At 45.0% G+C, this 12,350-nt stretch overlaps 2 protein-coding genes across 2 annotated transcripts in view; one reads left to right on the top strand and one right to left on the bottom strand.

Moving 5' to 3' along the window:
• Window positions 1–3,839, bottom strand: part of CCT6B (chaperonin containing TCP1 subunit 6B) — a 39,994-nt gene extending 36,155 nt beyond the window's left edge. Inside the window, exons 1-3 of the mRNA XM_004707349.2 lie at window positions 3,703–3,839; window positions 1,368–1,431; window positions 728–862 (exon numbers count right to left, since the gene is read on the bottom strand). Of these exons, the coding sequence (XP_004707406.1) occupies window positions 728–862; window positions 1,368–1,431; window positions 3,703–3,839 (336 nt within the window). The remainder of the gene's footprint in view (window positions 1–727; window positions 863–1,367; window positions 1,432–3,702) is intronic.
• A 165-nt stretch (window positions 3,840–4,004) lies between these two features.
• ZNF830 (zinc finger protein 830) lies at window positions 4,005–5,356 on the top strand. The gene has a single exon (XM_004706961.3). It carries the CDS (start codon window positions 4,005–4,007, stop codon window positions 5,097–5,099), a length of 1,095 nt encoding a protein of 364 aa, XP_004707018.1. The 3' UTR covers window positions 5,100–5,356.
• Window positions 5,357–12,350: the final 6,994 nt, after the last annotated feature.

Consider the following 12,350-nt stretch of genomic DNA (forward strand, 5'->3'; position numbering starts at 1 on the left):
TATGGATTGTGATATGAGTTGTATGAGCCCCTAATAAAACAATTTTATTTAAAAGGAAACATAACTGATATGCTATTATATTGCTTATGGTGCAGTTGTGCAGTAATGTTAATGCATAAGAAATTAAACTGAAATTAAACTGAAGGAATTTATTTGTAAAAAGAAGAAAGCCCCAAGGTAGAAACCTGCGGTGATTCCAGGGCTTCTGAGTGGAGGCATCTGGTTGGAGTCGATGGTTACAAAAGAAAATCAAGTTAGCAAGGCAGGTATGTTTACAATGTAGAAAGCTTCAGTCCTTCTCTCCAGTTACCTTTCCAAGATGTATGATTTGATTGCAACTTTATCAGTAAAATTTCTTTCTTACGTTACCGTGGGTATGTGGGTGTGTATCTATCTATCATCTATCTATCTTTCTATCTCTATCTACATCTATACCTATCTATAGAATGAGCGAGAGATACATACACATACATACACACACATAGCACATATTCTTTTTCATATATCTACGATATTTCATTTTTTAAAGGATATTATTGCATTAAAAGGCTTATTATGGAAAAAGGTCATGTTTTTCACTTACAATGATCTAAGACTATCTTGATTCAAATGAACTGTCACCTTCTAAAATGAAGCCTTTTCTGAGAAGACAACTTTGTAAATTCTTTGACTAAGAACTTTCAAGGTGAAGTTCGACAGGAGTGTACATTCCGCAGAATCCCCGTACCTCGGAAATGTACAGGTCAGCTTGCTTCAGCAACTCTGCAATAATCAAAACGTTGGAGGTCGTGCCGTCGCCTGTGACGTCATCCTGGGCGGTGGCTACCTTTGCAATCAAGGAAGCGGTTGGGTGTTGGATTTGCTGGGAAGGAAGTAATGGGTGAAAAAAGAGAAAGGCCATGACAAAGCAGTCCATCACAGAACAAGATAGCCTAGGGGTCAGGAGGAAAATTAAGATATGAAATAAGCATCATTCTCCAAGTTCTGTATTCTTACTTAATAAATGTCAAGCCCCAGACTTTTAAAATGGAGAACTAATGAGGTTTGAACATTGTTTCAAGTCTGCGCTTCAGAATGCATTGACATTTTCAAAATAAGATTAAGTCCTTCCATCTCAAAGATGAATCCATTGACTAAAACTGAAAAGGATTTTTTTCCATGACAACAAGGAGTATGATACAGTGTTTTTAGATGCTATTAATCTGGAAGCATCCCTGGGCCATGATTTTGCACTGTCCAAAGAGTTCTAAAATAAACATCCTTATTGAGGTTTAATCTAACAAAGCTCTGTTCTTCCATCAGGCCGCTCAGACTGTGTTCTTAGTTCAGGTGTCTTACGGCTTCCTGAAGGCAGCAGCCTCGCTCACCATCTCATGAAGCAGCACATTGCCATCTTTGGTGAGTCTGATGTCCCCCGCTCCCGACACAAGCCTGTCCAGGGAACAGGGATGTTATTAACCTCAAGTGGCAAGAATCGAGAAGGCCCCCCCACCCCAATGTCTGCCCCTCCGCTATCCTACAGCAAGGAACAAAGCTTGGGAAACATCCACTGTCCTGTGGGGGACACCATGGTAGTGACCATCATTTGCCAGCCACAGAATTCCTCTCCAGATGGACTGTTATGGCCACTTCCTGCCACATGAAGTGTCTCTAGGTTGAAATAGCAGTTGATGAACTCGCCCTCCTACTTCAATTGCCATCCACACACTACTGGCCTACAAAGTGACCACCAGGAGGGACACTCTTCTTAGAGCAATCAACCATATGATATCCAAGGGGCAACATTTTGCCCAGAAATAAAGCTCCAAGGGTGGGAGGGGACAGGAAAAGACCATGGAAGCAGCAAACACGGGGAGGGCCTGGGAAGAGTGCTGTTGCATTATGGGGATTGTATCAGGTGTCAGTGTATGATCTGATGAACGGAAAACCCATTTGCTCTGTGTACTTTCATCCAATTCATAATTTTCAAAAATGGAAAAAATAATCCCTTAAAATAAAGAGCAGCTGATGGACTGTGAACAGTACTTGTTCAAAGATAAGTACTTAGATGTCTACAAGCCACAATTTCATCCGTTTCATGTTTTTGGAATATTTTCCATTCCAATACTCAGCTTGGTTTCCCTCATGCCTCCTATTTACCAGATCACTAAGTTCTGTCAATTGTACAAATGAAACATCTCTTGAATCAATCTCCTCCACTCCATTTCCAATGTCATCCTTCCTACCCTTTGACTCCTTTGACATCCTCTTAGTATCTCAATGTGAAATCTTCCTCTCACATTACACTTCTCTAGCAAGCAATGTGATTCAGTCAGGTGCCTACTTAAAATCCTCTAATGGTGTTCAATTCTTCATCACCTTCAAAGAAATATCCAAAGTATTCATCAACGACATACCTTACTTTTCCCAACCTGGCTTCTGTGTACCTTTCCTGCCTCTGTCTCTCACTTTCCCACAGGGAAATCTTGCTTCCAACACCTCCTGCTTTGTTGCAGTGTCTATTGCGTTTGCACTATCAGGCTTGCTTGGTCCTGAAGTGCTCTGCCTAGAGCCATCTCCCCCCTTTCTCCAACTGGTGGACTCTTATTACTCTTCTTTTGTGACAGATGAAACATGTGCTTAAGGAGGAGTCCTGGTGGCTTAGTGAGTTTTGCGGTTACAAGTTGGGCTAATAAAGTAAGATGAGGCTGTCTATTCCAGCAAATATTGGCAGCCTTGGGAACACAAAGGGGCAGGTTCTATTCTGTCCCTAGGAGTCAGACTCAACTCGATGGCAGTGGGTTCCTGCTTCCCTTCTCGTGGCATTAAGTAGTCCATTTCTTCAGCAGAGATAGAAATTATTGGCACGTCTGTCTCCTTCAACCATAGCTCCTTCAGAACAGAAACTTTATCTTGGTCACCTGTGTCCCCAATGTTTGGTAGAGTTACATTTACCCCCTACCAAAACCCACTACCACCATGTGAATTCCAACTCAGAGTGACCCCACAGGACAGAGCAGAGCTGCCTCTTTGCGTTCCGGAGACGGTAAATCTTCACTCAGAACATTCGCTTCATCTGTCTCCTCTGGAGCCACTGAAGAGCTCACACTGCTGACCTTATGGTTGGCCGCTCAACGTGTAACCCACTACGCTACCCCGAGCTCATTTATTCCTGTATCTCTCCTCTTACACACACTTCCCTTCACCATTCTTTTTCCCTGGGGTGGGGAGTGATCCGCTAAAGAAAATGATGGTGCTAAAGACATACACGCGGAGGATGCATATAAAACCCATAAGCACAGAACGACACGCCTAAGGAAGTCACAGCTCAAAGGTTACGGAACTTGAATTTGAACCTATGACTGCCTGACTAGAAAGCCACGGCCACACACACACACACACACGATCTAATTTACAGAAGGGCGTGTAGTCTCCAAGGCCAGAGGAATCCAAAGGTGGACGTTACTGAGAGACTAAATCGAATCGTAAAGGCACAAGACAACGAAAAGTGGGTAGAGTCGGGGGAGTGTCTAGAGTCACTCAAGGCGGCTTTTGCCCTCCTCCGTCCACAGGCTCCAGACGAGCCCGAGGCAGGCACGAGAACCAGGGGACACGAGCGCCCCGCCGCGTCGGAGCTCCCCGCGGAACGTCGGGCTCGGAGGACCGCGGGACCCGCAAGTCCCCCAACCGCCGCTCTAACTGCCCCTCCAACGGCCGCCTCACATTTTCATGGTGCCCTTGGGCCCCAAGTTGCTTCGCAGCACATCCTGCAGCCCTCGGGCGGCGCAGATGTTGACGGCCAGCGCCGCGCGGGCACGCGCCACCTCGGCTCTGGAGTTGATGGCCTTGAGCGCGGCCATGGCGCGGCTAAGCAGGGCCCCCGGCCCGCCCGCCAAGCTCGGCTCGCCCGCCCTCCGGCCACGCCCGCTCCGGCGCGCCTCAGCCAATCAGCGCGAGGACCGGAAATGGCGTCGTTAAGCATCGCCGAAGCGGAAGTCAACATCGCCCAGGGTCCGGTCGCCGGGATGGCGTCCCCCGCTTCGTCGCGAACTTCTTCGGGGAAGCGAGTGGTGAATCAGGACGAACTGCGGCGATTGATGAGGGAGAAGCAACGCTCGAGCGCCAATCGCAAACGGATCGAGTCTCCATTCGCGAAATACAGCCGCCTGGGGCAGCTGAGCTGCTGCCTCTGTAACACGTCGGTCAAGAGCGAGCTTCTGTGGCAGACGCACGTCCTGGGCAAGCAGCACCGAGAGAAAGTGGCCGCGCTGAAGGGCGCGAAGGAAGCCACCCAGGGGCTGTCCGCCAGTGCAGAGCCTGCGTCGGCCAAGAGGAAGGCGCCCGACGCCGAAAGCCACAGCGTCAAGCGAGCGAAGGCCTCCGCGGCGCCTCAGGTACAGCCCTCCACGTCCGCCTCGCCCGCCGCTAAAGCGACCTCCAGTCAGCCTTCAAGGCTCGGCTTACTCGCCGATTACGACGACGACGACGACGACGAGGAGGAGGGGGAGGAGGAGGGAGGAGAAGGGAAAAAGGAGGGCGTTAGCAAGGTGGCCCCGGACGCGCTGGCCAAGGAGCACTCACTGCCCTCCTCGCGGGAGGCGGCCACGAGTGCACTGCCCAGCGATTTCTTTGATGCAAACCCTCCCAAAGCCCCGATGATCCCTCATTCAGGGTCCATTGAGAAAGCAGAGATTCACGAGAAGGTGGTGGAAAGGAGAGAGAACACGGCGGAGGCACTCCCGGAGGGTTTTTTTGACGACCCAGAAATCGACGCCAGGGTTCGCAAGGTGGATGCCCCGAAGGATCAGATGGACAAAGAGTGGGACGAATTTCAGAAAGCCATGAGGCAGGTCAACACGATTTCCGAAGCCATCGTTGCCGAAGAGGATGAGGAGGGACGGTTGGACCGGCAGATTGGGGAGATCGATGAGCAGATAGAGTGTTACCGCCGGGTGGAAAATCTGCGGAATCGCCAGGACGAGATAAAAAACAAACTGAAAGAGGTTCTGACCATCAAAGAACTGCAGAAAAAAGAGGAGGAGAATGTCGACAGTGACGACGAGGGGGAACTGCAAGATTTGTTGTCGCAGGATTGGAGGGTGAAAGGGGCTTTGTTGTAGGACTTCAAAGACCCAAAATTTTTAAAACCCTCTTCTTTTGTATAGAAAGTGCTGGCTCTTGGTATGGACTAGAGAGACTGCCTACCTAACCAGTTACTGAGTTAAAATGAGCCTGTGAGGGACAAACTTTGGAAAACTGGTGTAAAATACTTTTGAGGTAAAGTTGGCTTTGAAGTTTTTCACATTTACAAACTCAAACATGTTAGGTTGTAAATCTGTCCACTAATTTTTTCACATAAATATATATATTTAAGCCATTCTGCTTTGAACTTTGTGAATTAATAGAAGTCCGTCCAATATGCAAGCTTTTAGAGCAGCAGTTCGAAGCCTGTGGGTCGTGACCCCTTTGGGGGGGTCAAACGACCCTTTCACAAGGGTCGCCTGATTCATAACCGTAGCAAAATTACAGTTTTGAAGTAGCAACGAAGATAATTTTTTGGTTGAGGGGTCACAACATGAGGAACTGTATTAAAGGGTCTCATCATTAGGAAGGTTGAGAACCACTATTTTAGAGGAGTATACATGTTATTTGAGATCGCCTTTTCTGACTCCTAAAGCAAACTAAGTGGATTTTGTTTTGTTCTAAGAATATTGCTCATGAACTGCTAAATCATTCTAAGTTAATTCTCTAGGTGCATGCAGTTTCAAAAACAGGCCAAGCATGACGAACCTTCACCAATGCAAAGTTTCTCTTAACTAAACCAATAATTTTCAGGTGTTGGGTGAACATGAGAATCACCTTTGGAACTTTTTTATAAAAAGGTAATTTGACTTGTTTTCAACGTACCTGAGCACTACCCTTACAAGGTGTCAGTAAGTCGGAAGTGGGGCCTAGAGAGCTAGATGGTTTTTGAAAGCAGCATGGTTAATCTAATCTACACATAAAGTTGGAGAACCACGGCCCTAAATGTTAAATTTCATTATTACAGTTTGTGGTGAATTATGGTTCAGAATTACTAGTCTTTATCGGTTGCAGGAAAGTTTTTAGTTGTTTTTCTAGTAACATTTGGCTTTTGCTGCACAATGATAGTTTAACTTACTCTTCCTTTTGAAGATACTAAACAAAAACAAAAAACTCACTACCATCTAGTTGAATCTGATTCCTAGTGAGGCTACGGAGCAGAATAGAGCTGCCCCTGTGGATTTCAAAACCAGCTCTTACCGAAGCCAGGGAGCAGAAAGCCGTCTCTCTCCCGAGGAGCTGGTGCTGGTGGGCTCATGCAGACCGTGGACCAACCCACCACACCACCCAGGCTCCTCCTTTGAAGATAAAGTATTCAAATAGGAGAGAGGGATTGACAGTTCCAAGGCTGGAAATGCATATAAAGAACAGTGAGTAGTAATCGCGAGAGCTAAGACACGCGTTCACTCCGAGCCAAACAAGAATCTCTGTGTGCTTTTTATACAGACAGTACCAGATTACAAATAAGGTCCTACATCTGCAAATTGAATTTGTATGTAAATCAGAACAGTTCGGTATGGTTTGTATCAAAATTTGTTTTAGCATATAGTATACCTTTCTTTTTAATTTAGTATACCTTTCTATGCATTAAAAAAAGAACAAAGCTTCCAGATACATCCAAAACATCTTTAGCATAATAATGTTTCAGAGCATGTTGCAAAGTAGCACCCACTTATTATTACATACTGTTGTATGGACTGTCAGTTTTTAATAGAACAAGCTTTATGGAGTTGATTCAAAAATTAAGTTGGACTTGTATATAAAGTGGACGTTTGTAACTAGGGACTACCTGGATGTTAAGTCCATCTAATTTAGCTACAGCCCAGTTTTATGGTAGAGAGTACCAAGAAAAGTATGGAAAACCTTATGTTTTGATGAAATGCCTTTTGCAGGCAATATGGAGGGAGAAAATTTGGACAAAAATGTTAAAGGAAGATTATTGTAGGTGCAGTGTATAGCATGGAATGAACATGGGAGAAGAAAGCTGAAAGTTAGAAACTAGCTTTTCAAAAGACTTGTTTAGGTATGGCGCGAGAGAAGAGGAATAGAAAAATGTCACAGGGAGAGGCGGTTTTAGTGACAGTTTAGCAGTGGAAGAGAAAAAACAAAGATGGAGTCTATGTGGATGATTAAAAGAAATAACAGCAATTGCTATGTGCCACAACTTTTTAAAAAATCACTTTATTGAGAAATCTTACAGATATAACAGTCCATAATTCAATTAGATCAAGCATAATTGTACAATTGCTGATACCATTGCTACCAGTTTCAAAACATTCTTTTTCTTGAATTATTTGATATATTTTATCCCCTCCCTCTCTCACCCTACTCCCCAGAAACCTTTATTTTATTTATATCTATATTTGTTGTATCTTAAACCATCCAATGTCTCCGTTCACTTACAATTCTGTTACTTGTGGGTGTTGGGTGGGGTTGTACAGTCATCATTGCTGTCAGTTCCACAAATTCCTAATTACCCTCTGCCTAGGCATTTGAGCTAGTAGCTGATCAGTGGTAGGAACTCTGGGGCATGAACTCATACGCAGAATTTTCCGTCATTCATGACTGACTGATTTAAGAATGTGAAAAAAGTTAAAAAAAAAGGAAGGCTGGAATAGTGGCCCCAGTTCTACTTGGCCTAAGAGTTTGATAATAGCACTACATATATATAATTTCATTTGTTTCTAGTAGCTACTTTAAAAAGAACAAAAGGAAGTTCATTTAATAGATTCATGTCATCTAAAAGATTAACATTTCTACATGCCTCCTCTAATGGTAATTTACCTCTTGTACTTCATTTTTAAAATTTTAAATCTGGTTCACATCCATCTCAATTTGGACTCAACACATTTTAAGTGCTCATAGTCATGTGGCCATTGGCTACCATGTAGGACAGCACAATTCTAAAGGGAAGAGTATCCAGGAAAAGTAAGTTAATGTTTGTAAGGGTGGATTCTAGACAGTTGTGGGGAGCCTAGGTGCCATGCTCTAAAGCAGGGGTTCTCAACCTTCCTAATGCCGCAACCTTTTCATACAGTTCCTCATGTTGTGCGCCCCCCCAACCATAACATGTTGTTGCTACTTCATCACTAATTTTGTTACTGTTGTGAATTGGGCCACCCCTGTGAAAGGGTCATTCGACTCCCAAAGGGGTGGTGACCCACAGGGTGAGGGCCACTGCTCTAGACTAACAATCGAGTGTCCTTGATGGTTGTTGAGTCCTGATTGGGACACACAACAGTGTCAAGAATGCTAGGAACACGTTACTACTCTGAGGAACCCTCGTGTGGCTTTGAAGGGGCCCAAGAGGTCCAGGGATGGTATGCTGCCGCAGTAGGTCCTTAGGCCTTGTTGAGTTTGAGATTAGTGTAGTTGGTCCTCACTGAGTCCTTGGGTTTGAGATGAAGCAGCTTCAGAGGTTAGTGGCTCCTGTACACATGGGAAGTCTCCTTTTATACCTCTTTCAGCTTGCTCAAATAGCTTTTGGCATCAGACCATGAATACCACCAATGTTCCTAAATCATAAAAACCAGTCCAAAGGCTCCTTCCAGCCATTCGTTCTCTGTCCAGAGCACCCACTAACTCAGCTAACAGCATATTAGAACTTTTGTCTTCAGAATACTACAAAAGTATCCTTTCAGCCCCTCCACTTCCAAACTGATCCCCCAACTTGAATAACAACAACACAAAAGGACATTTGTCCAGTGCCTCACAATTTACAGAACGCTTCCTCATGTATTTCATTGAATGATGGCTTTACACACCAGGGGACAAAATAAGAGGCTGTGGGATTAAAATTTTGCAGGGTGAGGAATACACTGTGCACCTAAAACCTTTAGTAGTAGCAATCATTGGGTTAGTCTGGAAAGAACAAAGAGATTGGCAACAGAACCACCTGGGTTGAGCTCCCACTCCATTGTAGGCAAATTGCCTCTCTGAACCAGAGATCTGGGCTCTGAAATGAGGATGGAAGGATAATCCCACTTAGAGGTGGTGAGACTCAAATGAGACCTGCATGAGAGATATGAGGGGTTTGGGAACTGCAGGGCAAGAAAAGAGTTCCTTTCTACTAGTTGCATCTGGGTGTCCCCTGCCTGTGCTTGCTGATGAGCTGGCTAATAAATGTCCCTTTATTTCCTCTGCAAAGTGAAAGAATTAAAGCTTTTTCTTTTTTTTTTTTTGAGACTTCTTTTAAACTCCAAGTCGTTAATTCTATCATTGGTTGACATGAGATCAGCAGGAACCCACCTTTTAAAGCTTTTTAAAGTCAAGCAGTTAGCTACCTGGAGGCAGAAATAGCTGAAATATTGTGAATCACACTTCCTAGATTTTCCCAGGAGATTCCCAGTTTATAGAATGTAAAATCATTAACAGTGCCCCTTTGAGGACCAGACCACCCTGTCTCCTACCTCCCCCCCCAAAATTTGTATAGATATATACACACACATACAAGGGGTTCCATAAAAAAACTTTTTTTTCCAAAACTATGTATTTTCATTTTTTCACAAAACAATCTTATCACCTTTAAAGTATTCTCCATTAAACTTAATACATTTGGCAACTCTGATCCCATTCTTGGAAACAGTTTTCAAACTCATGTTTGGATGGCTGACAGCACCTTCCCCTCATGTTTTCTTTTGTTTGTTTGTTTGTTTGTTTTTCCCCCTCGTGTTTTCTTCACCTCTTCTACTTTGTCAAATCGCTGCCCTTTCGTGTCCCTCTTCAGCCTCAGAAACAAAAAGAAGTCACACAGAGCGAGGTCAGGTGAGTAAGGTGTGTGGGGCAAGAGATCTGAACATAAAATGGGAGGTCTCGATGGAACTGCTGTGGTTCCTGTCTGTATCAGCTGCTTGGCTGGAAGTTGTGTGGAGGATTTGAGTAAGTATATGGGCAGGAAGTGTGGCTAGAGGACCTTAGCTTGCTTTATAATACTAAGAGTCTACCAGCCTGTATTATGCCAAGAATTTAGAAGCTTTAAATTTGAGTAGAAAGGAAAAAATCCTGACACTCACTACATTCTATTTTTTAATCTACTTTCCCTCCCTCATCAATTTCATTTATTTCCACAGGAAACCTATATACTAATAATTTTCCATTTGAATCCCAGGCCTTGACCTTTCTAACCTTCTGGCTCATCCAGCTTCCAGATCACATCTCCAGTTTGTTGTTTAATATTGTGTTAGATGCCTACAAGTCTGTTCTGACTCATAGTAGCCTTATAGGACAGGGTGAAACTACCTCTGTGGGTTTCCAAAACTAAGTCTATAGGAGTAGAAAGCCTTATCTTTCTTCGGAAGAGCAGCTGGTAGTTTTGAACTGCTGGCCTTGAGGTTAACAGCCCAATGCATAACCACTATACCACCAGGGCTCCAGCCCACTATTTACTCTGTTTCACAAGTTTTTTAAGTTTGTGTGTATGTAGGTCAATGTCTCTCCTCCCCAGGGTGTGCACTTCAGGCGAGCCAGGAGTTCATCTGTCTTTTTCACAGCCTGAAATAACCTCTGGCATCTAGTAGGGCTTAATCCAGGGGTGTCAAACTGGCGGCCCCTGAGGTAATTTTTTGTGTGGCCCATGATGCCACAAAAATAAAATAAAATGAAAATAGAAAAAAAACTGTTATGAAGAAAATAGCGCTTAGGGGAGATCGAGGCAATACCGTACAGGCAATTCTTTTCCCACCGTGTTTCTCCCTTCCCTGATGCAGAACCAGAAGCCAAACAGCCACCGAGCCTGTTCCAACTCGTGACCCTATAGGACAGAGCAGACTGTCTCTATGGGTTCCTATGACTAACTTTTTAGAAACAGAAATCCCCATCTTTCTCACACACAGCATCTGGTGGTTTCAAACTGCTGACCTTGTGGTTGGCAGCCCAACTCATAAAGCACTGTCAGAAAGGCAGGGAAGCATGCAGAGTGGTTTGTGGCGCTCAATTGACACCCCTCTCCTTTTAGCAGCCAATGGGAATTCCTGAGGGCACCAGGCAAGCACAGACGGATACCCATGTGGCGGCAGGAGCTAGTGGGCAGCCCTGACTGTCTAGGGCAGCGGTTCTCAACCTGTGGGTCGAGAGCCCTTTAGGGGTTGAACGACCCTTTCACAGGGGTCCCCCGATTCATAACAGGAACAAAATTACAATTATGAAGTAGCCACGAAAATAGTTTTATGGTTGGGGGGTCACCACAACATGAGGAACTGCATTAAAGGGTTGCAGCATTAGGAAGGGTGAGAACCACTGGTCGAGAGCCTGCTTAAGCGAAACCAGGGGAAGCAAGTGATTCCGTAGCACAGGGAAATCAAAGTGCCAGTGCACTCTGCCTGGCAGCCACTTTCAGTCCGCAGGCCCCACCCAGTTTCCCGAGGCTCACGCTTCCAGTGGCTTGGCAGTTCCGCTCTTTCAGAGAGAATCTTTGCACTCCGTCTGCGTTGAAAGCATTCCCAGACTCGGAAGAGTGGAGTTCCGTCTGGCTGCACCTCTGTTTCGGTTACAGCATTTGGTGGGCTTCATGTACACTTCAGAACCAGTGGTCCCCTCCAGGGGCTGTGGTGGACCACACGGTTGGGTAGTTCCTGGTAGTTGTAGTTGTTGAATATGCTTGCTGTTTTGCCAAACATGGTTAGAGTATCAAGTCAGGTTGTCGGGTGATTATTAAAAAGAGTTACCATTTACTGGACACCAACTATGTGTGGCACTATGCTCAAGCTTGGCTCACAGAGCCCCCCCCACCCCAGTGCTCCGCCTGTGATCCTCCCCCCACCCCACCCCCGGAGAAAGCTGAGGCTTAGAAGTGAAGCAACTTGTTCAAGGATACATCCCAAAGCCCCAATTCTTCCCACTGTTTCTTTCCTCTTCACCACTCTAAGAGGGTATTGTATTGCTATTTGCAGAGAGCCTTGTTTGATTTACCACCCTCTGTGGTAACCAGAGGGACTGGGTGAGCATGCCATGCAGCTAACTCGTCCATGCTCATAACTACGGGTCTGGAAAGCCGACTCTGGGGGGGGAAGACCCTCACGGTTATGAGCTATAAATAAATCTTTTTTAAATCATTTTATTAGGGGCTCATACAACTCTTATCACAATCCATACATACATCAACTGTGTAAAGCGCATTTGTACATTCATTGCTCTCATCATTCTCAGAACATTTGCTCTCCACCTAAGCCCCTGGCATCAGCTTCTCATTTTTCCCCTCTGTCCCTGCTCCCCCAATAAATAAATCTTAATATACATTCTCATGACTGGACACAGTCCCTCCAATAACCCCCCATAAAGGAACTCTCATAAAG

This window comes from Echinops telfairi, unplaced genomic scaffold, assembly GCF_000313985.2.
Source record: "Echinops telfairi isolate 266 unplaced genomic scaffold, ASM31398v2 ScPeMD7_7458;HRSCAF=8496, whole genome shotgun sequence".
Taxonomy (NCBI): domain Eukaryota; kingdom Metazoa; phylum Chordata; class Mammalia; order Afrosoricida; family Tenrecidae; genus Echinops; species Echinops telfairi.